Source organism: Thalassophryne amazonica, chromosome 5 (assembly GCF_902500255.1).
Source record: "Thalassophryne amazonica chromosome 5, fThaAma1.1, whole genome shotgun sequence".
Taxonomy (NCBI): Eukaryota; Metazoa; Chordata; class Actinopteri; order Batrachoidiformes; family Batrachoididae; genus Thalassophryne; species Thalassophryne amazonica.
The window spans coordinates 127,733,792-127,761,342 of record NC_047107.1 but is presented as its reverse complement, the minus strand read 5'-3'; the positions used below and the strand labels follow the sequence as shown (position 1 = coordinate 127,761,342).

At 40.6% G+C, this 27,551-nt stretch overlaps 1 protein-coding gene across 2 annotated transcripts in view; it reads right to left on the bottom strand.

Annotated features, from left to right (window-relative positions):
- LOC117511305 (centrosomal protein of 120 kDa) overlaps positions 1 to 27,551 on the bottom strand; it is an 87,545-nt gene that overhangs the window by 7,879 nt on the left and 52,115 nt on the right. For both annotated transcript variants that reach the window (XR_004560928.1, XM_034171333.1), the window contains exons 14-18: positions 27,030 to 27,119; positions 24,415 to 24,507; positions 15,767 to 15,928; positions 14,457 to 14,579; positions 14,101 to 14,199 (exon numbers count right to left, since the gene is read on the bottom strand). Coding sequence is in view for 1 of the 2 variants with exons in the window: in XM_034171333.1 (XP_034027224.1) it covers positions 14,101 to 14,199; positions 14,457 to 14,579; positions 15,767 to 15,928; positions 24,415 to 24,507; positions 27,030 to 27,119 (567 nt within the window). In the remaining variant the exon portion in view is untranslated. The remainder of the gene's footprint in view (positions 1 to 14,100; positions 14,200 to 14,456; positions 14,580 to 15,766; positions 15,929 to 24,414; positions 24,508 to 27,029; positions 27,120 to 27,551) is intronic.

Here is a 27,551-nt window from a genome sequence, read left to right as displayed (position 1 = left end):
CTCATGTGTTCTATTTTCTTCCCAAAGTAATCCAGGAAATCTTGTGCTGTAAAAGGACAGCGAACTAAAGGTGGTTGTCCATGCATAAGTGTTGCCACCATGTCGAACAAGAACTTTGAGTTATGCTTGTTTTTGCTGATCAAATCAGAGTAGTAGGTCTGCTTTGTAGCCAGTAATGCATGCTTATAGTCTAAGACAGCATCACGCCACGCAAGGTGAAATACTTCTAATTTTGAACGACGCCATTTCCGTTGTAGACCTCTTGCTTTATGCTTGAGGTCACGCAGATAATCACTGAACCAATGTGACTGTGATTTGGGGGATCGCGGTTTTAACACGGGTGGTGCAATCATGTCAAGTGTAGTTTTGAGCACTGAGTTTAAACTATCCACAAGTCTGTCTACTGACTGGGTATTTGTCAAATGTGAAGCTAAGACATCAGGCATTCTAGCTTCGAGTTCAGTCTTAGTTGAGGAGTTGATGCATCGCCGTAATGATATATAAGGTTGTTGTTCCACTAAACACGGCAGTGAAACTGGAAACTTAATAAGTGAGTGATCAGACACAACTGATGTAAGAGGCATAATGTCAATATCTGTGACAGCAATACCACATGCGAGAACCAGATCCAGGGTATTTCCACTAATGTGTGTCGAATCCCGAATGCATTGCCGAAATCCTAATGCATCCACAAATTCCATAAATGATTTGCAGAGGGGATCAGAAGACTTATTTATATGAATGTTAAAGTCACCAATGATCAGAATGTTATCTACACTAGTTAACAAGTTAGAGATGAACGCACCAAATTCATCTAAGAATTCAGAATATGGGTCAGGAGGCTTATATACAGTGACAAAGTAATATGACTGATTTTTATTCTTCTGACCTTGGCAATGTGTAATATCCTGAGCAGGGCGGAGAATCAGATGCTCAAACGAGTTATATTTGTGACCCCCAACAGCTAATAAGCTAAACCTAGATTTATAAATAAGAGCATGGTGGTCTGAGTTACCCACTAGAGGAGCCAAAATCCACTTGAGGTGCTTGGCCAAATTGCACGTGATGGAATCTGTGCTACATACAATAGGCCTGAGTGGCACGTCCTGTTTGTGGATTTTGGGCAGTCCATAGATGCATGGAGTGGCGCCCCCAGGGTACAGTCTGTAGTATGCCTGCCTGTCGATGAGTCCCTCTTTCTCCAGGTTTTGGAGGTAGTTAACGATACCCGAAAGGAACTGGTTCTCGATACCCATCCCTACACAGGAATCTACACAGGAATCAACGCATTAAACAAAATAAACTCCCATATTAACACAACTTCAATGCAGAAAATCCTCCCCTGCCAAAAATCTAATGGACTCATGTTTCAGATGCAATGGGTCAGCAATTCATGTTTATCAGTGTCAAATCACAATATGTTAATCCAGTGAACCAAAATCCATAAATTAATACATCCATAAACCTCTGTTCAATTCTGGATCAGTGCCCGTCTGGCAATTTTGTTTGTATAAAACGCATCAAATAACATCCAATATGATGTCCAACATTTATTTATTTGTCCATCTTACTTATTTTTGGAATGTAAAAGTACTTAGTTTAAGTAACAGCGCATGTGGCAGTGTGCACACGTGCTACTCAGTTCCTGTCTGTTGCTCAATGCTATTTTAAAAGGTGAATTTCACATACTGAAACAGACACAACTTACAGCAGAGAGCTTTTCCTCTTCAAGAAGCATTTGTTTTTTTGACAGGTGCGACATACTCCAGAAAATACGGCCGTTTTGACTAAATCTATAATTCTGAGTTTCCACGCATAGAAGTATGCGCGAGTGGTCTGCTTGTGTGCATATATGAATATTACTCTAAAGTGACCAGTTGGTAACTACAGCAGATGTTGGACTTGCACGGCAGTATAGCGCTAACAAATACACAAACTATGCAGGAAGGACTTTGTGCTGCAGCCGCCTGTGGTGGCGTGTTGTTACAAAGATAACATCTCCTCTGCCAGCGAGATTAGCTGATTATTTGTTACAGTGATTTCCATGCAAGTTAAAGCAATTACAGACATGTTTGACATTTACAGCTGGAGTTAAGACAGAAACACTGATCTGATCACATGTGAACAGTTTTGAAAAATAAACCTCCGACTCCAGTGGTGAAACAGCGACTCAACGCCAACTGAACATTTTAATTTGCCTGCACGGACCAGAGAGAGATAAATCACTGTGCTTCACGTCTTCATGAGAAAAATGTTGCAAGGTCTTGAGAATGCAGAAGACAACCAACACCAACAAGACAAGAACTGAAAGAAAACTTCATAAAAACATTTAAAGGCTGTATTTCTCTCAGGTGCTCCAACCTCCAACTCAGACTTAAGACCAATCTGGACTGTGTCTCCTGGGTAAGAGCAGAACGCTAATAAATCAGGAAAATGACCAGAACAGGAAAAGCTGAAACCATTATTCCAAGTTAGATCTTCTCACTGCTTTCTGTAAACGTGGCGATTAATCAAAGTTATAATTTGAAGTTTAAAACCACAGAACCTGCTGGGAAAATCCAGTTCATGGACGGGAACATGCAAGTAACGGCTGAAAGTGCATCAAGTGACGCACTGCTGGCTACCTCACATTAGTCACCAAAGGTCAGCAGGAATAAAAGCAGGACAAAGATTGTGTGTCCATTGTATGTATTCTGGAGGTTTTTTTTGATGAGTATTTTCTCACCCGACACCCCCCCCCCCACACACACCATTTACTTGTACAATTTACTGCTTAATGTGTATTTTCTTTTGCACAATTTCACCTTTTCTTTGCCTTTAACCAAACTTGATCACAACTGACATGTTGTTTGATCAGATTACTAACCACAAAAGCTGTAATCGTTTTCCTATTTTTGGCTTCCCTCATCCTAACTGACCTGGTTTTAAAGTTAGAACCCCAAACAGACCCAGTCTGTTTACAGGAGTTACTAAACATTTGCTCAGCTTATGGGGGCATGACATCAAATACAATGCAGCTAAGAGCTTGATTATGATCTGTAGGACCAAAGAGGACAGACATATGAAATATCCTGATTTTTATGTCAAATATTGTATTGAGTATGACATGTAAAATCAAGTATCTTGGGCACATCATCACTGCAGATATGACAGACGATGATGATGTCTATAGACAATGCAGAATGTTGTATGCTCAGGCAAATACACTCATGCGTAAGTTTGGCTCCTATACTGATGAGGTAAAGCTGACATTGTTTAAATCGTACTGTACACGCCTGTATACAGCTCACCTCTGGACTAACTATAGAAAAACCAGTCTGCAAAGGTTGCAGGTGGCCTACAATGATGCCTTGCATGTGCTTTTGAGGAGGCCACGATGGACTAGTGCTACAGAGATGTTTGTCTCTACACAAGTGAACACCTTACAGGCTGTACTAAGGACTTTGATGTACAGTTTTATTTGTAGACTCAACAAGTCGGACAATGAAATCATAGTGGCACTCACAAATATGCAATTCAGCTCCATACGATTCCAGTCAAGCATGTGGAAACACTGGTATGGCTGTCTTTTGAAACTGTGAATAATTATTGTTTCTTCTCTGTTTTGTCTACGAGTCTGGAATAAAGTTTGAATTGAATTGAATTAAACTGAGCTTTGACATTACGTCAAAAAAAAAGAAAAAAAAAAAGATATTGCTTCACATCCCACTGTAGTTATGTAGAAAAGTTCAATTATCTAAACTTTTTTTTTTTAATATGGCTCATCAATTAAACTTAGTCCAGAACTATAGTAAAACTGAGGCCCAGAGTATAGATTTAAACATTTTAGTTGTTAAAATTATCATCACAACCATTATTATTATTAGTAGTAATAGTAGTATGAAAAATGTGTTCAAAAATGGACCTTTAATCAATGAGTGTTGTTGTTGCGGGGGGGGGAGAGACTGGTTTAAGCCACACTGCAAAATTTCCCCATATAAGCTAATTTTCATTAAACGTACACCTCTCCATGTGATGACGCAAGTTATGTTTAGCTAGCTAAAAATGTCTCTACCCTAAGTGCATTTTCTACAATACATTTTGATATTTTTAATTGCAATATCAGAAGAAAACAAAATCCTACTTCTCACGTCTTGACATTTTTAAGACTTTTTGAAAGACTATTTTACTACCATTTAAGGCCTTATTTTTAGAGTAACAGGTCAGTGCTGTTTAGGACTTATTAAGGATCAGCGGGAACCCTGAATAACTTTATGTTGTAAATGATCGTGACAAGTGTAGCGACTATTTAACCCACGATAACCATTCAGTTTATTTTCAGACTGTGGCTGACAGAAATGATTGTCTGGCAGTGATTTGTCCTTTCTGCTAAAAGTGTAGACATGATGTTGGCAACCAGACTGAACTCTCACGGAGCATGAGATGTTAGCAAGACCACAACAATCATGACAGAAAAGATGAAGCCTTAGAGATACATAACAGAAAAACACATTAAAAAATAATAATAATCTGCCTGCACCTGACAGTGGCATAAAATTTCGACTTGAAAACTACCCAATTGGGAAGGCGGTGATAATAATCATTCCTTAGCAGAATTTGGAAGTGATGAGACCCATCTCAGCAGAGCAGTTGGATGAATAATGTCAGACGGCAACAAACATCCCCACAACACAAATTATAAGCAGGAAAGCGTGGTTGGATATACTGATTAGATTTTATACATAAAGATTTTCAACTCCCTATAAATGCTGGCTGCTCCCGTTGTTGTCCATTTGGCTGCTCCCGCTGTGGCAGCTGTATCTGCCACAGTGGATACAGCCAGATCCGCATTGGTATTTGGCACGTTTTACATTGGATGCCCTTCCTGATGCAACTCCAGTGCAGCCTGGAGAAACACACACAGCCCCTGGTGTTCCAAAGAGGTCTCCCATCCAAGCACTACCCAGGTCCTGCACTGCCTACCTTCTGAGATCTGACGGGATCAGGCTGACACAGAGCAGACTGGCTACTTCAACTCCCTATAAATAGTTGACCAAAATACCATATCAAAGGTTCTCTTGCCCTGGAGGGTAGTGATCAACCTATATGACCTATGGACTAAACATGGTTGTCTGGAGTTACCAACAGGGTATAAATAGCCAAGCCCTCATCCAGGTCATGACACCTAGGTAACAGATCAAGTGGGGGATTGGCTGTTGGAGTGAAATACGGTGGGGACCGTGTGTGCCCTGTGACTGCTACAGGAACCATGAAGGCCCAAGAGGAACCCTGAACACAAGACGGCTAATGAGGCTCTGGTAAAAAAAAGTCATCATGGGTTGATCAGGCAGAGGAGGCGATTGCTTGTAACCCAACGGCTGTGAAGGCTGGTGAAGGCTGCAGCAGGTCCTCAGGCCCTGATCTGGGATTCCCAGCCATTGGACTAGACTAAGGATCTGTCAAAGACCGTACAACAACAATCCCATGTTAAACAAACCATCTCTAGATCTATACCATCGATCAAGAAACAATCTTCCTCGCCACCAAGGGACTGCCAGGACGATGGCTTGCCAACAGGACTCCACTGTGAGCAATGTTGTCAGAAGACTTCCTGGGATACTGTGAAGTGTAAGGTCAGGTCTACAAGCACGTGGTGGGGCATCCACTGATGAACCCATCTCCTCCTGGGTACTGACACTATCTCCCTCCCCTACGTACAGGAGCCGCGTCTCTGCGGGGTAAGACCCAGGTATCTGCTTGGCCTCATCCTCAACAGCAAGACCTTTGAGTTTTTAGATGATTAGTGGAGTAAAAGTGAACTTTACAGTCCCATCGCCTCGATACCAAAAGCAAACACAAACCTGATGACGAGGAGCCTGGAAGGAGTGGGAAGTGGACCTGGGAAGCTGGACTGTGTGTGTTTGTGTGACATAAAACAGAATGACCTGCAGAGTGATCCTGTATGGGAAAACTAACATTTTCACATTATTCTTAGGCAGACGGAAAGGTTCCATTTTCACACGCCTAGTCAGCCACACAACACACACACACACACACACACACACACACACACACACACACACACACACACACACACACACACACACACACACACACACACACACACACACACACACACACACACACACTCCGGGGTGTGTTGACACAGGCTCAGCTCTCAAAGGACCATTAGCAATCCGTATTACAGGCCTTTTTAAGGCTAATTACTGTAAAAACAAACATGCTAAACATTTTCTCTACTGCCCACTGCCAAAATAAATCTGAGGCTCGGCCCCCAAACAATTAGAGGACGAGGTAATACTGAGGCCTTCACATAAGACACAAAAGGAATGAAAAGAAAAACTACTAAAACTTCACTCCCGACAACAGACACCAGTCACATCGGGAAGACAGAAATCTGAGTGTGCTTCATAAGAACATAAAAAAAGAGAGAGGACATTCTGAAGCAGTACTGGCAGTGATACGGACCCTGTAAGCCAGCTGGGCATTGGAAAGACCGGTCACGTTAATCAATCAGTATCCTCATAAAACTCAACATTCAGACCTCTGGCTCAAATTTCTGCAGAATAGCGAGACCATCTCAGAGTCAGGGTGTGTGAAGGATTTAGGGGAGCAACACTGAAGACTTGAGGAAAGAAAGATTTCTGTATTTTGTTTGCTGGTAAGAAGAGAGTGTTCATACTCTGATGATTAGTCAGACGTTTGCTGACAGAGAGTGAAAAGCTGACTGACTTCAACCAGCGCTGAGGTCCGCCAGACTTGTTCCGCAAAGACGTCAGCATCAACGTACATCTCGGTCCAGTGACTTTCTACCTTCGTAAGTTCTCCCCAGATGTTTCCGCTGTGGCCTGGCCTGTAAATGTCACTAACAAAGTCTTCCTAAAGCCGTCTGACACACAGACACACTGCTGACGCTCAACTCCAGGAAGTCACTGACAACTCTGGAATCCTCTCGGAGACAATAACTCCTCATTCAGGTTCTCAAGAGCTCCAACCAGGACACAAGGACCTCAACAACATCCACAACACTGAGGTCAGTGAAACTTTGCTTACTGACAAATTGACACAAAACAAGCTCCAAGACCTTTCCCAGCATTAAGTCCATGCATGCACCAAACACAGTCTGGCGCACTGAGTGTTTGATTTTCAAATGATACGAGCCACAATTTTAATGAGACTATTTTAAACATTTGAATAAAATGTTGAGCTCTTTAGAGCTGTCATATTTTCCAACTTTGAGTTAGTAGAATCATTAGCTGGATAAAAGCAGTCACTCACTGTCCATTTTTGATACGAGACTAAGTATTTGGCACAAATATATAAACAAATAAAGACTTGAATAGCTAGTTGGGGAAACTGGTAGTAACAATGTAGAACATTTCTGAAAAGTCGATATGAAACAAAATTTAACTGGTGTGAAGTGGGGTTAATTAAGTCAATTCAATTTCAATTTATTTTCATTTATATAGCGCCAAATCACAACAAGATTGCCTCAAGTGCTTCACACAAGTAAGGTCTAACCTTACCAACCCCCAGAGCAACAGTGGTAAGGAAAAACTAAGTAGGTACTATACGGGCCCTGAGGCCCGATGGTGCCAGTGCTCATCACCGAAGTCCAGAGCATCAAGCGAATGAGAGTCCACAACTCTCCCTGGATGGGACCCCAGTCCAAAGTGGGTTACTTGTCCAGCCAAGGCCAGTGCCCATTAACAGTTGGTTGGACTAAGAATAATAAGTGTCTTGTCCAAGGATACAGACTGGGAGTGGGATCTGAACCCAGGTCTACATATTAGCAGAGTAGCTCCTCATCCACTGAGCTACCTGGCCTTGGGTGGTAATCTCGTGTAAAAGTAGGTGACAGTGGACAGCCCACAGCAATATGTGGAAATCTGGACCTATCGTTTCTGCTCTGCAACGTGAAACCCATAAAAATATGTCCGGCACTTCAATAGAACACAGTTTTGAGATTTTAACAGCGACTTTTTAGCTTTTAAACTTTTTTTTTTTAAGCTGCTTGGTCTGCTGCCACCATGAACCACAGCCGGATGAGTGACAAATGACTGAGTGAATTTTAGCTTTTAGGAAAAGTTTGGGAAAACTGTGGAAGTTAGCATTTGGCATAATGGGAATTGCGTGTACTCAGTTGTGTTTGGCAAAAACCTGTTACACGCATATGTGCACAGATGTAAAACAGCAGGTGATAAGTAAGAACTGCAATTACAAACTACGAATGTTGGTTACAAATCTGGACCGATTTTGTCAGACCAATTTTGAACGTGGGACAGAAGTTGAAGCCAAAAATCCACAAAGGGAAACGACCCCAACAGTCCAAGAACAGTTCAACTAGTTCCACATGAAGCTAACAATACCTACCTGCCAGTTATTTAAGATGGTAACTAGGTGAACAGTCAGTTATAGGGAACTTGTATTGGCCATCAAATTTTCTTCACGTTCCATCCGATGCTGTCCTGTGACTGGATGCAAATTGCAGTGTCTCTTTCTGGAAGCATTGTGCTGGTTACCTGTCACAACTAATTAACACGATGGTTTCCTGGAACACGCTACATTCTCCAAGCTTCCAGTTCTGTGATAACTACCTGTGACTGGACTTGGGCACAAATCCATGTTCTGCTCACAGAGGGTGGGGCGCCAGTAACTACTGCACGGATTCTGGTTCACAAAACAGAAGCATCAACACTGGCTTGTGGCGGGCTTCCCCTCAGTTGAGAGTGAAACTGATTCATCCATCTTTATATAAAGATGGATGAATCAATACTGTTTATGGTGCCCACATGGCACGTGTCCATGTATGGTTACATCACAGAAGAAACACAAACCACTTTCTTCTCTGCATCGTGATGCTCTTGGCAGGTGGACCATCCATCCATCGTCCACCAGTGCAAATGATGTGTAAACCAGATGAGCTGTGAGCTACAGTTACATGCCGAGACCTTAGATCCAATCTATGAGAGCTGACACGAGGTTTGAGACACGGAACTGACAGCTTGAGATTCATGAAATCTCCCAGAAACAAACAAGTGGCATGAGGTCAGATAGACTGAAGACTCTGTGACACAGAAAAACTGCTTTCAGGTGAATACACACCACAGAGACGAAGGCCAGACGGCGCTCTCTGGGCAGACAGAAGGGTCTGAGTGACAGATGACAGCTCAGTGTGCAGTAAACAGATCCACCCACGTGGTATTAGGATCATGGTTCAAGTGGATTAGAGATTAACAACTGTAACAAGGCTGCAGGTTGAATTTAACCAGAGCTCCATCAGGTAAAGATTAGATTAGATAGAAATTTATTAATCCCTTAGGAAGACTCCCTCATGGAAACTGAGGTTCCAGCAGCATTGTATAGCAGCACACAGGGTAAGAAGCACACAGAGTATCAAAAGTGAAAAAAAGAAAAACAGTTTGCAAATATAAATACCACACATACTGATCAATACTAGTTTACTGGCTCCTACTGTTCCTCTCATTTCTGTCCTCTGTCTTCCTGTTACCCCTCCTCCCCCTCAGTGAGGAGTCGTACAGTCTGATGGTCTGAGGGACAAAGGAGTTTTTCAGTCTGTTGGTCCTGCACTTGGGAAGGAGTAGTCTGTGGCTGAAGAGGCTCCTCTGGTTGCTGATGACAGTGTGCAGAGGCTGACTGGCATCGTCCATAATGTCCAGCAATTTGTCCAGTGTTCTCTTCTCTGCCACCATCACCAGCTTCATGCCAACCACAGAACCAACACGCCTGATCGGTTTGTCCAGTCTGGATGTGTCCTTGGAAGTCAATTTATATAATTTGTTCACGTTGTCGTCCATGACACAGATTCTCTTCTACAGAAGCAAACAGAATGGAGACTCCAAAGAAATCTCACAGCAAAAAGCAAATGATTAGCACATTTTACAGACTATAAGTGGCATTTATCCAAGAATATGCCATAAAGACAGTAAATCCATAAGTTGTATTTATTAATACCACACATATATTTGTTTGGTTAGCTTAGTTAGTATGGTGCTACTAGTAAAAAAAAAAAAAAAAAAAAAGGAAAATTAATTTAATATTTATTTATGCCACAAACACTGCCTTAGCAAACAGAAGCTAATGAGCTAAATACTGTTATTGTACAAGGCAAAATAAATAAATAAATAAAATTCAAGTAAACTGCTTCTTGTCACCAATGTCCATAAGCTCTTCCCAGGCATCTCTTGACCTCAAAGGCCGAGGACCCAGAGACATGTAGGTCACTGCTGAGACAAGTGAATGTCTCTACAACTGCAATTATTTCACAACATCCAGGTACACGTCTATGTAGTGAGCGCCATCCATGGCAGCACCCTGACATCTTGTATGCAAATGGGTGAATGTGAGGCATTATTGTAAAGCACGTTGGGCTTCAGATCGAGATAGAAAAGCTCTTTATAAATACAGTCCAAGTGCTGCAGTCAGAGTTTCCATTGATTCCTCAAAGATCACCGCAAGGTCAAGGTTAGTAAAGCATAATTTCTTGAAATTAGTCATTGTCTAAGATACTGAATGTCTCTCTTAATCTGATCATCATCATCTTGTTTTCCACCAGTTGGCTTTCAGCTTGAGGATGTGTTACTGCTACCTCCTGCTCTGAAGTGTGAATCACAGCACCTTATTCAGTAAAGAGGGGCAGCATGTGACGTGCAGATGGTGCTGTATTGTGACCATAATTTATAATGCAGCATATTTTTATGCCAATAAAATCTGCCAATAGGGTAAGAAAAATTTATTTGGTCAGAATTCTCAAAACTATCAAAATGTCTGGGCACTGAATAATCAAAATGTGCCTTAAAACGAGAAAGAATTCTTATTTTAAGATTAGCCTCTGTCCTAAAATAAGGAAAATGGTCTTGTTCCTTTGCTTGGGACAGCTTGATATTAGCTGGAAAAACTTGAGTGAGAAAAAAGTGAGATACATTTTCCCAACATAAGACATTTTTCCTTAGGCAAAAAAAAACAAACAAAACAAAACAAAAAACAAAAAAAACAAACAAGATTATTTTTCTATTTAGACAAAAATTAAGTCAAATTTTCTTTAAACAAGACTTTTTTTTTTTTTTTTTTTTTTTTTACATTTTTGCAGTGCACCATGCCACACGACTGGTCCATTCTCACATCTACAAACTAACCATCTATCTGTCGCAGCCAGGTGAAACGTGGGCATGTCCTCAGCCTTCATTAGCTGCTGAGCTCCTCAACGCTCACACACACAGAGAAACGTGGCTAAAATATAGAAGCTGATGCTCCCTCACAAAGCGATGCTCCACATCCGAGTCTCCCGACGCAACTACACCTTTGACACAAAGTCATTCCAGCGGTACCCAAAGATCCTCAGAGGAGACCAAAAGACATCCAACTGTCATCTTAGGTCACTGGTTTTACTTGTGTGGTGAAAAAAAATTAATATTTTCCCCTCAGAAAATGAGACTTTTGATCAGACTGGTGATAGAAGACAATAATTAACAGAAAAAAGACGTTTAGCAAACATTCCAAATATAACCGACTTTAAAAAAGCCAAACTGAGCTGCCACACTATAAATATATTACAACTTAACAACAACAAAAAAGAAGCTAAATTTAGCTCAATATTTTAAACCAACTGTAGCAATATTTTTGTACCAATGTAAGCTCCCAGTCTTAATATTTTGAGTTTAAGAAGCCTGAAGCGGACACCCTGTCCCAGTAAGTCCACACCGCCTGAAAATTAACTCTCCGTCTGCACCTCCCGGGCTGAAAAGAATATTATTCTTTGGAGAAGAATTTTTATGATCTGACGTGAGCTAAACAGTCCGCCATACGAGGCGCTGAGAGGAGAGAATAAATAGGTGAAGCGCCGCCAAAAGAAACCAAACAAATGCTTTCTTTAAAAACTGCTGCGTGCCAAGACTGATGGTCGTGTAAACACACGTCTGATACTCCACAAAAAAAAGAAAGAAAAAAAAGAGTGAGAATGGGACGGCTGAGTAGTTAGTGCCTGGTTAGCTTACTGTTTAACATAATCCCAGGATGATTAATAGGCAGCGGGTGACACCGAGTGCTGAACCCCCTCACAGCAACATAAATCACAGCGTGTTTTCTTTACACTGATGTGGCACTTAGAGAGCCGAGGGGTGAGAGAGAAAGAGAACAGAAAGACCGAAAACACACACGGCCGCCGTGGATTATAAGGCAAAATCATAAATCACACAAAGGACGAGCAACGCAGGAAACACATCAAATGAACACAGGTCATAAACGACGCTGTGGAACAGCGACCAATCAGAACACACCCCCATCAGACCACTGTGATGTCATAGAGCAAGAATGCTCAACAAAGAGACTGAAAGCAAACCTGCACATCAATCAGAGAGATCCGCTTCCACAAAGTTACAACGAAATCTGCCCAATCAAAGAATGCTGGCCGACATCACTTCGTGAAGGAGCTCAAACAAAAACAAAGAAACAAAAAAATTTTATTAAAAAAAAAAAAAAAAACCACAAAGATGGTGAATCAATATGTTTCGAGTCAAGAGAGGCAAGTTTCTGTTTGAAAACCTCTACAACGTTTCAAGGCAAGTGCACTGTAGCTGTAAGAAGGAACGCAAGAGGACACAGACAGAAAGAAAGAAGAGAAGAAACAGAACAACAGCAAAAAGAAATAAAACAGGGAAGTGTAAGTTTGACAGGTGAACAGTGAAAGAAGCAAAGGACAGGCACAGATTAAAGACAGTCAGAGACGAAAGGAGAACAAAGAGAAGAGGAAAGAGGGAGACAGGAGACGAGAAATGGATAGAGAAAAATAGAGAGGGAGGAAAAACACGTCCAGCTGCTCAGCATCAGTAACAGTTATTAGTCCAACAGATAAGAGACGCTGTGTTTACTTTAGAAACAACTGAAGGACCACTACACACACACACAGAAAAACAAACACACACAGACAGAAAGAAAAACACAGGCACACACACACATACATTGTCTCTCCTTGTGAATGCTGGTTTTATTTTTTAGGTAAGTCCATGGTTATTGGATTTATCAGTTTACAGATTGGCCATCTGTTCTAAAAATCGGCAACAGAGTGAAAAAAAAACTGCCCCTGGTAAATTTGTTTTGCCCCCCCACCCACTGTTTGGTGTGCCACCCAAAAATGTCTAGACTGAAGAGTGACTTGAAGAGTGGTGTTCTGTCCCGGGATTGTGAACTTTAACTGATAACCTACACAGTGGATTAAACTGGGTTTTTATCAGCGCGCTTCCAAAGGATCACGGTCCCCATGCGTCCTGTCCGGCCATGGAGGAGCGGCACCATCTACAGGGATTAGGTTTTAATGCATGGACAGGCTGTGCATGCACAGTCCAGCTGTACACGCATGCTGGATGTGTCCTGTTTGGCCACGGAGCAGTCACACAAACCGGATTTATTGTGTTTCTCTTTTTACTTCTTTATTTTCCAGAGGACTGCTGTGGAAGTGTCTAACGCTGCCAGGCTGCAGCAGCCCCCGTGCACGCAGCGACAGTGAGCTTCACCTGTGGACAATGTGGACGAGGCCATCAGGATTTTTTCTTTCAGTTTTCATCGTCTGTGAGATCAATAGAAGCTGAGAGATGCAGCTCCTGGACATCATCAGACATGTAAATTTTCCGCATCAACATGGATTTCCACTTTGAATATTACAATTATTACTATTATTATTAATTTTTTTTAATGACTAAGCCTTCAAAGCATGTTATTTTTTGTTTTTCGACAGAGCCTGGCCCTCGCGTCCCAGAAAAATCTGTAAACCAATAAATCCAATAACTATGGCCTAACTGAGGATGTTTTATCTGTTATGTTCACAAAGATCTTCAAATGTTTCTGACTGTTTGTTATTTTGGTGTTAACGTTGCCTTTGATTTGAGGAACAGTGAATTGTATCTTTGATCCAGATGTGGATCAGAGACCTTTTCCCTGAATATTTGTTCAGTGCCTTCCTGAGAACATCACAATATTTATAAATTGTCAGAACAGCACCCCCTTCTGGTGGCACTTGGTGAAGGTCAGCACTCTGAGTAGGCATTACTTTGAGTCGTTTTCTGCTCAAATATCATCCTGTCATACCTGTTTGAACCTGGCGAGCTCTTTCAGGGCTCTCCCCCACTCCTGTTTGTAGCGTAGTTTGGACTTTGTGGTCGACTCCAACTTCCGCTCCAGCTCCACCTGAATCAAGCCAAAGTACAAACGAGCGAGTTTACCACCGCTGTTACATCATTTCTGAACTAAAAAAATATATAATTTATTTTAACCAAAACTATACATACAGCAAAAACCCTGAAAATGTCTATCCAGCAGAAGGTGGCTAATCAGACGTCAAGGAGGGTTAATTTAATAATTCTGTGGGCCACGTTAGTCTAATATTTAATCTCTGGCTACCTTTTAAGAAGACTCAAGGTACTTAAAGGTAAAAAACTATCTACCTTCTCCATGCTCAGTATGTTGATCTCTGACTGCAGTCGTAACTCAGGTCTGACGTTCTGCTGTTCTCTGTAGAGCCGAAACTCCTTCTCAAGCTGCTTATATCGACTCTCAGTATCCGCGATCTACAGATGAGAAAAACAATCATGCTAGCACAATCCCTGTGGATGAATCCACTGAATCCAGCTAAAAACCCCTAAAAATAAAGTACTTGATGCTAACAGGCTGATATTAGCATGAGCACTTGCTAGCATCACATGCTAATGAGCTAACATTAGCATGTGCTCAGTGCCTTTCAGTGTAAAAAAAAAAAAAAAAAAAAAAAAAACCTTTCCAATAAAAAAATGTGAAAAATAATTACGCGTGATAGCTGAGGACATGCACGGGGGGGCGCCGTAAAGCAGCAATTCACCATGGACATTACTGTTCATGTGTCTTTAACAGTCTGCAAGTCATGTAACATGATGCTAATAAACTAACATTAGCATGAAAACATGCTAGCGCAACATAATGTGATAGTAACGGGTGTCACGTAATAAAATGATAACAAGTTAACATTAGCATGGCAACTTTCTAGTGTCATAATACAGTGCCAACAGGCTAATGCCACGTTGCCCAGTTGATTCAATGTAGACCCTAAAATAAATTAATTTCATGAACCCAACACATCATATGAAGATAAAAAAGCAAAAAAAATAATGTGTTTTTATGTAGTTTTAATCGTTGCTTCTGCATCTTACCTGTGAGGACGTCATCAGTGGTATCGCATGACAATGACGTCAATTTGAGAGTTTGCAGTATGAGAAATGTGGTTAATGCGCTTGGTCTCAGTTCCGAAGGCTCCAGGTTCAAATCCCACTCCTGCCACATTTCTCCATGTAATGTGGAGTTGCGTCAGGAAGGGCATCCGGTGTAAAACCTGTGCCAATTCAACATGCAGATCCACCTTGGATTTGCTGTGGCGACCCCGAGTGCAAACAAGGGAGCAGCCGAAGGGACTTACTATAGTATGAGAAATGTGCACAAGGCGGAACAGATCTGCACTAAAGGAGTGAATTTTATTTATTTTTTAATTGTAATGAAATTGGATATGTTATTGAAATCGATGGAGAGGTGGGCGTTCCGATAAAGGTAATACTGATTGTGCACATGCATCAATCTTCAGGCAGACTTTCACACGGCACGCCCAGCACATTCTGACAGGCGAGTATGCTATGTTACAAGTTCAGCTTGACGTGACGTTACAAGCTGAAAACTGTTTTCCTGTGGGAGGAACAAACACAAACCAACTGGTTAAACCATCCTCCTGTACCTGCTGCAGCAGCCTGGCTTTCTCCTCCTCCAACAGTCTGGTTTTGCCTCTCTCCATCGCCACCTGGTGGTCACATTCCAGTTTCATTATCCTGTTACTCTCCTGCAGCTCCCTCTGGGAGAGGGCACATTTGGCCCGAAGCGCCTCTTGCAGCTTCTGAGTCTGAGGAAGGAATCGTTTTACAATATCATTTAGGTAAGCGTGGGTTTTGTTACATGCCATAAATCCTCCACTCCTGTAGGTGTCACTATACTGATGCTCTCACCGTATGTAACACAATGTGGAGTGGTCACTTTCAAATAAAAACCCTTAAATTATTAAACATGCTATGACTAAACATGTAGTTTTGGGGCTATATGATACTGCTGTAACACCTCATAATCACCATCACTACACGTCTCTCCCGCTCACTGTGCCTGTAGTAACGGCAAAAAAAAAAAAGTCCAAGGAAGAAAAAATAAAAATCTGAGAGAATCATGATTTCATTTCTAAGGTAGAAAATGATTCTCATTTAATTTCGAATCATGCAGCTGTGACAGAGGCCAGCAGGTGGTGCTGTGCAGAAGCAGTTAAGGAAACCTCACTCCCCAAAGCCAAAAGACATTCTACTGACAGAGTGTCTTTTGGCTTTCGTGTGTCTGCCACAAAGTGCTGTACACTAAAACATCCATTAAAACACATTTAAATAAATAAATAAGAAGTACAATTTAAAAACTAAGTCTCGCTGGGGCTGAAAGGCAAGGAGAAAAAATAGGTTTTTAAACAAACTTTAAAAATGGGCAGTGAAGGGGCCTCTCTTACATACAAGGGTAAGCTGTTCCATAATTTAGGAGCAGCAATGTCCCCTCTGAGCTTCCTTCTAGATCTCGGTACTTCCAGGAGCAGCTGGTCAGCTGACCTGAGAGACCAACATAGTACGCAAGGATGAAGAAGCTCAGAGAGGTAAGGCGGGGCAACACTGTGAAGAGATTTTAATCTTTCTTTAACTTCTGGATCTGTTCCTAAATGTTTCAGATCTGCAGTGATTAAACCATTACTTAAGAAACCTAATCTTGACCCTAGTGTATTGAAGAACTATCGCCCGATATCAAATCTATCATTTTGCTCTAAAATTCTGTCACGGCAGCTCGTAAACTATCGTACTGAGAATAATCTCTTTGAGCCACTGCAGTCTGCTTTTAGAAAATATCATTCCACAGAGACGGCTTTCACTAAAGTGGTGTATGATCTTCTGCTTACAATGGATTCAGACACCACTACGGTTCTGTTGCTGTTAGATCTCAGTGCTGCATTTGATACAGTGGATCATCATATTCTACTTGATAGGCTGGAAAATCATTTTGGGATTACTGGGAGTGCCCTTGCATGGCTGACATCATACTTGACCAGTCGTTCTCACTGTGTTCTGTACAGTAACACTACCTCTAACCTTAGTGACATGAAATTTGTGGTTCCACAGGGGTCTGTCTTAGGCCCCCTGCTTTTCTCCCTTTATATAGCACCCCTTGGGCACATATTGCGGTGTTTTGGGATTACCTTTCACTGCTATGCAGATGATACTCAGTTATACATGCCGATAACTGCTGGTAATCTCATTCACATAAAATCCTTAGAAGATTGCCTTGCAGCAGTGAGAAGTTGGATGTCTAGAAACTTCCTACTTTTAAACTCTGATAAGACTGAAATGATGGTTCTTGGTCCAGTGAGACATCGGCATCAATTTGACCAGTTAACACTCAGCCTAGGCTCGTGTGTCATACATCACACTGACAAAGTGAGGAACCTTGGGGTAATTTTTGATCCTTCATTGTCCTTTGGTCTCCACATTAGAAATATTATGAGGACTGCTTTCTTCCACCTGCGAAATATAGCGAAGATTCGTCCCATCCTGTCTATGGCTGATGCTGAGACCCTGATCCATGCATTTATCTCTTCTAGATTGGACTATTGCAATGTTCTATTTTCTGGTTTACCGCAGTCCAGCATTAGGGGTCTTCAACTGGTTCAAAATGCTGCAGCCAGACTTATGACATGAAGCAGAAAGTACAACCACATTACACCCATTTTGGCATCCCTTCACTGGCTTCCTGTCCCAGTGAGATCAGATTTTAAGGTTCTGCTACTAGTCTATAAAATTGTTCATAGAGCTGACCTAATTAAACTTTACGTACCGGCCCGGGCTTTGCGTTCTCAGGGTGCAGGACTACTTTGTGTCCCTAGGGTGAATAAGAAGTCTGCGGGTCACAGAGCTTTCTCTTATCGTGCCCGTTCTGTGGAATGGTCTCCCTGCGTCAATAAAACAGATTCTGCGGAGACTTTAAAGTTCAGATTTAAGACGCATTTATTTTCTCTTTCATATGGCTAGCATACTGGTACAGCTTTGTTTTACGCTTTTTACTCTTTTAATTCATTTTATTAGTAAACACAGCGGGCTGCGGCCTCAACTTTATCTCAATTCTGGGTCTTTTAGTGAAGTTTAGGGCTAGTGGCCGGCGATCACCTTAGTATTTCTCTGTTTTTCTTGTTGTTTAATGCTGGCAAATTATACAGTATTTTTTGTCTTTCTGATGCCTGATTCTGTTTTTTCTCTCTGTTTAAGGTGCAGCTCCATCCAGAGATGGGAGTTGTATTTGTGCTGACGATCCTCCTGTCCTGTGAGCCAACAGCATTTCTTGTATATTCGTTCGTGAATTGTTCTGTAATTTATGTTTGTATCATGGCCCAAGCAGAGGGTCACCTCTTGAGTCTGGGCTGCTTGAGGTTTCTTCCTCAGAGGGAGTTTTTCCTTACCACTGTTGCTCTGGGGGTTAGTAAGGGTAGACCTTACTTGTGTGAAGCGCCCTGAGGGAACTCTGTTGTGATTTGGTGCTATACCTCATATAAGTGAAAATAAGTTGAAGTTCAGATTTAACAACAAACATAAGAATTTTAAAATGTACCCTAAAACATACAGGCAGCCAATAAAGTGAGGCCAACACAGGAGATATATGATCTCGCTTTCAAGTTCCTGTCAAAAAGTCGTGCAGCAGCATTTTGAACCAACTGCAGATGCAAAAGTAACGACTGACTGACTCCCACATAAAGTGCATTACAATAATCCAGCTGAGACGAAATCAAACCATAGATCACTGTTTCAAAGTGCTGCTTGGACAAAAAAGATTTCACAGTTGCTAACCATCGTAAAGGATAAAACCAGACTTAACAACAGCTTTAATTTGGCTGTCCAATTTAACATCACTGTCCACCTTAAAGCCAAGATCATTAATAACAGGTTTAAAATAAACCTCCAAAGGTCCTAAGGCAACAGAGGACTCACAGGGGCCAATGAATCCAAACACCATCACCTCTGTTTTCTTTTCATTAAAATTTAAAAAGTTCAAGGCCAAGCAAGCATTAATGTCCTCTAAGCATACCAAGAGCTGTTTTACAGAACTGACATCCTTCTGTCCTAAGGGGAGATAAATTTGGCGATCATCAGCATAGCAATAAAATGAAATCCCATGCCGCGTCTAAGGATGGAACCCAGAGGCAGTAAATACAATGAAAAAAGCAGTGGCCCGAGAATTTATAATGTTATATATACGCACATACACAAACGATATTGATGCCCTTATCAATTCCACTTACTGATCCAATTCTTTACCGATTCGATTATCAATACCTCTTGTGAATTTTCTGTGTACTAAAAGTAGCCTTTACAAGTTTTCTATGTCCACAATATTTTATTGAGTCTTAAATAATATATATATATATATATATATATATATATATATATATATATATATATATATATATATATGAAATTGGTCATTGGATCCTAGATCTCTGGTCATAAATAAAAATCAATAAAATCTGTACATGGTCCCTGGATCCTGATGTACATGATGGATCCTTGATCTCTGCACAAAAATAGAAATAAACGAAATCTCTAGTTTTTGTCAAAAGCATTTCCTTTCAGATATTAATGGCACAAATGTAACTTCATAGACTGAGTTGAGGTCAGCCAGCGGCACGTCAGGATGTAATTCATAAAAAACACAGGACGTCTCATTTTGGGGGAAAAAATGGGTTTGGTTGTTTGTATTATAATGTTTGGAAAGACGTGTCATTTGATTTAAAATGGCGATTGGCTCTGAAGTTATTAATTTCAACCGAAATCATTGTGTAAAACTCTAGTGTGGAACATTGGATGATTCTCGTTTCTTGCCCACAACAAGAGTCCCAGTTCGTGACTTTAATCCACACAAAGCTGACTCACGAATGACATCTTTAAATGGCTCAGAGGGTTAATGAAGACGTTGCAGACCTGCCTCTAGAAGCGAAGCAGAGAACCAGCGAACAGTGGGTCGAAGCGCTGCTTCGTTGCTTCAAGCAGACCCACTGCATTCTGAAAAACAGCATAGAGAAATTTCCCAAAAAACACGCTCAATAACAACAGCCACTCCGGTGCCCCGAACTGAAGGACTGATAAAAAAGGCTGTTGATGTCATCATTTGTGTTGTGGTAGAAATGTGCTTTCTGGCTTCCGTCCGTAGTGCATTCAATGTGCATTTGGGGGGGATATCAATGCAGCAGTTCCAGAATGGAGGATTACATATCCAAACCGAAACAATTTTCTAAACTGGATTTTCAATCGAAGCAGGAGGTAATAATTAAAGGAAGGACCAAAGTTTTGCTTCAGACAACAGAAGAGCCACTCTTTTCAAACAGAGTGTGACACACGTAAATGCTGCTGTGTGGACGTCCAGCAAGAAACTGCTTTTCCTGCCTTATTTTCTCAACTTGTGACAATGTCTGGACTCAGATGGGATATTGTGACCTGAAGAATTTACAAAGACGTGTCATCACAGACGAGCAGTCGACCACTCAGATTCAAAGCCAGAAAAGGCAAAAACCAGAGTCAGAACAGGACTGATGAAGGAGCACTTTCTTCCCTGGCAGTGATCTCCACTGAGACAGAGAGACTTTTAAAACTGAAGGAAGATAAGATAAACTTCCACAAGCAAGCAAGCTTTTGTTCAGAAGGAGCGGCACATGAACTTCATTTATGAGTAGAGTTAAAACCATAATGACTTTTTTAATTAAAAGTGCTTTTTTGTGTGCTACAGGTTGTATGTGTAAAGAATGCTGATATGAGATTTTAAACATAACCTGATAACTGCTGCCAATCAAACAGTGAATAAGCTGCTCTGTGGGGTTCATATGTTTGTAAATCTGATCGTAATGAAGTCAGTGCCTCACCAGCCATCAACCTCACCACATGTCACTGACGTGTTGTGCCAGTTGTCAGGTGCAGTAATTGTTAGGTGTAGTAGTTGTCAGCTGCTGTTGGTGCGGCAGTTGGTAGGCGTTCTGGTCAGTGGTGGGCACAGATAACCAAAAAATTAACTTCAATAACAGATAATCATATAACTGAAAAGTTATCTTTGATAAAGTTAAAACGATAAACCACCCAAAAATGTATCGGAAGTTACAGATAACCGATAAATTCCAGTATTGTCTCCGGTACACTTGCAACTACTAACAAGCTGATTTTGAGTTTAACACCACGATCGCTTCTGAAAGCATGAAAGGCGACCACAGACCCAAACAATGAGTCAGCACTTCTGTCTTTAAACATCTTGCCCCCTGCTGGAAGCTCCTGTTTACTACATGGCTTCCAGCACAGAAGCAACTCAGAGGAGCAACAAAGCTCAACTCTCTACTCAATCACAGCGCTGCCGTCAGGCCGAGGTCTTGGAAAATAAGGCAGTGCTGAGTTATGGTTTAGTGTATAAATAAAATGAATACTGATAGAATAACTCCATTATTGTCAATTCTGTCATTTGTGCAAAGTTAAGATATAACATATACCTTTTAATGTTGAATAATGCACTAATTGTGAAGTTTTGTAACAAACAGAAAGATGGCATTCTGGGTAAAATGTGCCTTTGCTCACTGATTGGTTGATTCATTCTATGTAAACCAACACGTTAATGTGAGGTGTGTCGTGTGTTGGTGTTTACAGATAAATGTGCTTTTATAAAATATGCCCCCCAAAAAAGGCATTATGGAATCACCGGCCTCGGAGGATGTTCATTCAGTTGTTTAATTTTGTAGAAAAAAGCAGATCACAGACATGACACAAAACTTAAGTCATTTCAAATGGCAACTTTCTGGCTTTAAGAAAGGGTAAATCATCACGCAATGTTGCAAAAGATGTTGGTTGTTCACAGTCAGCTGTGTCTAAACTTTGGACCAAATACAAACAACATGGTAAGGTTGTTAAAGGCAAACATACTGGTAGACCAAGGAAGACATCAAAGGGTCAAGACAGAAAACTTAAAGCAATATGTCTCAAAAATCGAAAATGCACAACAAAACAAATGAGGAACGAATGGGAGGAAACTGGAGTCAACGTCTGTGACCGAACTGTAAGAAACCGCCTAAAGGAAATGGGATTTACATACAGAAAAGCTAAACGAAAGCCATCATTAACACCTAAACAGAAAAAAACAAGGTTACAATGGGCTAAGGAAAAGCAATCGTGGACTGTGGATGACTGGATGAAAGTCATATTCAGTGATGAATCTCGAATCTGCACTGGGCAAGGTGATGATGCTGGAACTTTTGTTTGGTGCCATTCCAATGAGATTTATAAAGATGACTGCCTGAAGAGAACATGTAAATTTCCACAGTCATTGATGATATGGGGCTGCATGTCAGGTAAGGCACTGGGGAGATGGCTGTCATTACATCATCAATAAATGCACAAGTTTACGTTGATATTTTGGACACTTTTCTTATCCCATCAATTGAAAGGATGTTTGGGGATGATGAAATCATTTTTCAAGATGATAATGCATCTTGCCATAGAGCAAAAACTGTGAAAACATTCCTTGCAAAAAGACACATAGGGTCAATGTCATGGCCTGCAAATAGTCCGGATCTTAATCCAATTGAAAATCTTTGGTGGAAGTTGAAGAAAATGGTCCATGACAAGGCTCCAACCTGCAAAGCTGATCTGGCAACAGCAATCAGAGAAAGTTGGAGCCAGATTGATGAAGAGTACTGTTTGTCACTCATTAAGTCCATGCCTCAGAGACTGCAAGCTATTATAAAAGCCAGAGGTGGTGCAACAAAATACTAGTGATGTGTTGGAGCGTCCTTTTGTTTTTCATGATTCCATCATTTTTTCCTCAGAATTGAGTGATTCCATATTTTTCCTCTCTGCTTGGTCTAAAAAAGTAACCGTTACTGACTGCCACAATTTTTTTTCCTGATTTCTTATAGTGTTTCTTAAAGCCACAAAGTTGCCATTTGAAATGACTTTAGTTTTGTGTCATGTCTGTGATCTGCTTTTTTTCTACAAAATTAAACAACTGAATGAACATCCTCCGAGGCCGGTGAGTCCATAATTTTTGCCAGGGGTTGTACATCGAGTAACGAGCTGCGTTTAACACCTCACGACCACCTCTCGCACTGTGCCTGTGCAAACACCGCAGACCTGTCTTGTAATGTTTTTGTTTTGTTTTTACTTTGATGTCTCCCATCGAGAGTTTTTGTTAATTAAATTTGAAAAAAGCTTCTGTTTATGTTTTGCTTCTGGAAACACGAGTCCGACGTGTGGTTTTCCAACATACAATGTGTGTGAGAACATAAATCGTGCGCTCTGAACTTTTACACCGTGCGGTTCTGTGGTACAGTTTGAGCTGGAACCGAATACAGTGATTGAAAATATCAGCCCAGCTTCAGTTTGATTACTGCCATGAACACTCCTGGCCAGTAGAGACTTGCCAAAACAAAATTCCACATAATCTGTGTCTGCTGCTACTCTGCTACATTTAAGATGCGTGGAATTTAATAAACGCAAACACAATAACGTCTATAAACCCAGAGAATATATTAACAAGAGTTTTAGGCACTAGAGTTTAATGCTGTTGTCCGTAGAGCCTGATCAGAGTGTCTCAAATGCATTTTTCATGTCGTGAACGTATTGAGATTACCCTATCATACCCATAATGCACTGGGACACAGCATGTCTACACTAAGACCTTAAAAATTAGCACATTACTTGAAAACTAAAACATATAATTGATATTTTCACTTTATAAAACTTCAGAAGTGACGTTAATTTAAATAACTTGTCCGAAATTAGTTTGGTTAAAATTTGAACCATAAGTTAAAAATGTATGCCTCTGGATAACTTGGGTGATATTGCCATCGTATCAGTATGGGGTTAAAAGAAATGAGGGTTTTTTTTTTGTGGCCTTTGCCTGCAGAGGATAGAGCGGTTTCTTCTAGAAACAGCTCTCCTCTTTTTGCAGAGAGTAAAACTACACATCTGCTACAAAACATTTAACAGGTAGGTATTCAACTGATTCTAAATTTTATAAGAGTTTGTAGCTGTTCAGCTTTGTTTACCGCGTTATCGGTCTAAAAATTATTGGACAAAAAATTATCGGAAGATAATTAGTCCGATAATGGTTTTCAAAGTTATCTGAAAAGATAATCCGATAATGAAAACATTATAATTATCGGTTATCGGATTATCGGAACTGTGCCCACCACCAGTTGGGGTGTGGTAGTTGTCAGGCGTCGGGGTGTGGTAGTTGTCAGGCGTTGGGGTGTTGTCGTGTTATGTGTCACATATCAGTGTTCAGGCTGACCTCCAGCTCAAACTCAGCCAGCTGCTTCTCTCTTTTCTCCAGATCAGCCAGAGCTTTCTGCAGCTGCTTCTCCCGCACGTTATGCTCCATCTCCTGCAGAGACAGACACAACACAACACACAGGACGATGTTTAAAATGTACTCTTTATACTTACTACCACGCTGTACGTTACGTTTTATTGCACTGTTGTAACCAAATGCCTTTTATTGTCTTGACGCCATCACAGGTATGATGTGGAAGCAACGAGAACAACTTCATGAATTCTCATACTTTTTGTTGCTTTTTACGGCATATTGGTTGGTATGCAATTTATTTTAGGGCAGGTATTTTATAAATGCTAATAAAAAAAATTATTTAATTTAGGGCAGGCGTTTAATCAACTTCAATAAAATAATGAATTCAGGGTGGGCATTTAATTAACTTCAATAAACAACTTATTTCATTTAGGGCGGGCGTTTAAGCAACTTTAATAAACAAGTGAATTACAACCCCAATTCCAATGAAGTTGGCGTGTTGTGTGAAATGTAAATAAAAACAGAATACAATAATTTGCAAATCCTCTTCAACCTATATTCAATTGAATACACCACAAAGACAAGATATTTAATGTTCAAACTGATAAACTTTATTATTTTGGTGCAAATATTTGCTCATTTTGAAATGGATGCCTGCAACACATTTCAAAAAGCTGGGACAGTGGTATGTTTACCACTGTGTTACATCACCTTTCCTTCTAACAACACTCAAGCGTTTGGGAACTGAGGGCACTAATTGTGAGTGTCATGATTGGGTATAAAAGGAGCATCCCCAAAAGTCTCAGCCATTCACAAGGAAAGATGGGGCGAGGATCACCATTTTGTGAACAACTGTGTGAAAATATAGTCCAACAGTTTAAGAACAATGTTTCTCAACGTTCAATTGCAAGGAATTTAGGGATTCTATCATCTACAGTCCATAATATAATCAGAAGATTCAGAGAATCTAGAGAACTTTCTACATGTAAGCAGCAAGGCCAAAAACCAACACTGAATGCCCGTGACCTTTGATCCCTCAGGCAGCACTGCATTAAAAACCGACAATTGTCTAAAGGATCTTACCACGTAGGCTCAGGAACTCTTCAGAAAACCATTGTCAGTTAACACAGTTTGTCACTACATCTTCAAGTGCAAGTTAAAACTCTACCATGCATAGTGAAAGCCAAACATCAACAACACCCAGAAATGCAGCCGCCTTCTCTGGGCCGAGCTCATTTGAAATGGACAGATGCAAAGTGGATAAGTGTGCTGTGGTCTAATGAGTCCACATTTCAAATTGTTTTTGGAAATAATGGACGTCGTGTCCTCCGGACAAAAGAGGAAAAAGACCATCCAGACTGTTACCAGCGCAAAGTTCAAAAATGGGGGTGTGTTAGTGCCCATGGCATGGACAACTTACACATCTGTGATGGCACCATCATTGCTGAAAGGTACATCCAGGTTTTGGTGCAACACATGCTGCCATCCAAGCAACGTCTTTTTCAGGGACGTCACTGCTTATTTCAGCAAGACAATGCCAAGCCACATTCTGCACGTGTTAGAACAGCGTGGCTTCGTAGTAAAAGAGTGCAGGTACTAGACTGGCCTGCCTGCAGTCCAGACCTGTTACCCACTGAAAATGTGTGGCACATTATGAAGCGCGAAGTCTTACATCAAGCAAGAATGGGAAAGAATTCCACCTACAAAGCTTCAACAATTAGTGTCCTCAGTTCCCAAATGCTTATTGAGTGTTGTTAGAAGAAAAGGTGATGTAACACAGTGGTAAACATACCACTGTCCCAGCTTTTTTGAAATGTGTTGCAGGCATCCATTTCAAAATGAGCAAATATTTGTACAAAAACAATAAAGGTTGAAGAGGATTTGCAAATTATTGTATTCTGTTTTTATTTACATTTTACCCCATGTCCCAACTTCATTGGAACTGGCATTGTAAATTTAAGGCAGGTGCTGAATTAACTTTAATAAAAACAATATTTCATTTAGGGCGGGCCTTTAAGCAACTTAAGCAACAACGTAATCTCGTTGTTGTTGCACTTGTAATGACAATGACAATAAATCTCATCCATCCATTCATCCATCCAACTTCAATAAAAGATTTATTAAACTTGGGATGGGTGTTTAACTTCAATAAAAATGTAAGTAATTTAGGTTGGGTATTTATTGAACATTTAAAAAATAATTTTTTGGCAGGCAAAGAACTAACTTTCACAAAAAAATGAATTCAGGGTTGGTGCATAATCAATTTTAACAAAACTAATTTAATTTATTGCAAGTGTTTGATCAGCTTTAATAAAAAATAGTTTATAATTAATTAAATTTGCAGTGGCTGTTTAAGCAACCTCAATTAAAAAAATGTATTTAATTTAGGATGGAAGTTTAATAAATTTTCATTAAAAATGTAGGTTGGTGGGTTCCAATGCACAGATATGGTATTTAAAATATGTACAGCACAGTACAAACCACTGATTTATTTTACGCATTTTATTACTCAATTCTCTTATTAAAAGTAAGATTATATTCTCTATCGAAAACCTCAAGTTTTTGATTGACTGAGTGAGTGACTGTTTTGGTGATTTTACCTTCTTCTGAAGTAGAGCATCTCTCTCTCTGTCTCTCATCTTCCACTCCTCTGCCAGTGCAACCATTTGTTTCAGTTCCTTTTCCTGCAACTGAAAACAGATTTCACAACTTTAGCCAATGCATGTTCATCATGCATGTTTTTAAACACACACACACACACACACACACACACACACACACACACACACACACACACACACACACACACACACACACACACACACACACACACACACACACACACACACACACACACACACAAGCCTTGTGTATTTTTCATTAAAGAGATTCTTGTTTCAGAAAGAGTTCTGTAAAAAGTTGATCAACATTTTGCAGCAAAATCTGTGCAGATTTTTATTTATTTATTTACAGCAATACTAACCACCATTAATCTATTTTTAAAAATAAAGAAATTAAGAAATCACACATTGTTCAGTATTCATAGCCTTTTTCATGAAGCTCAAAATTGAGCTCAGGTGCCTCCTGTTTCCACTGATCATCCTTGAGATGTTTCTACAGCT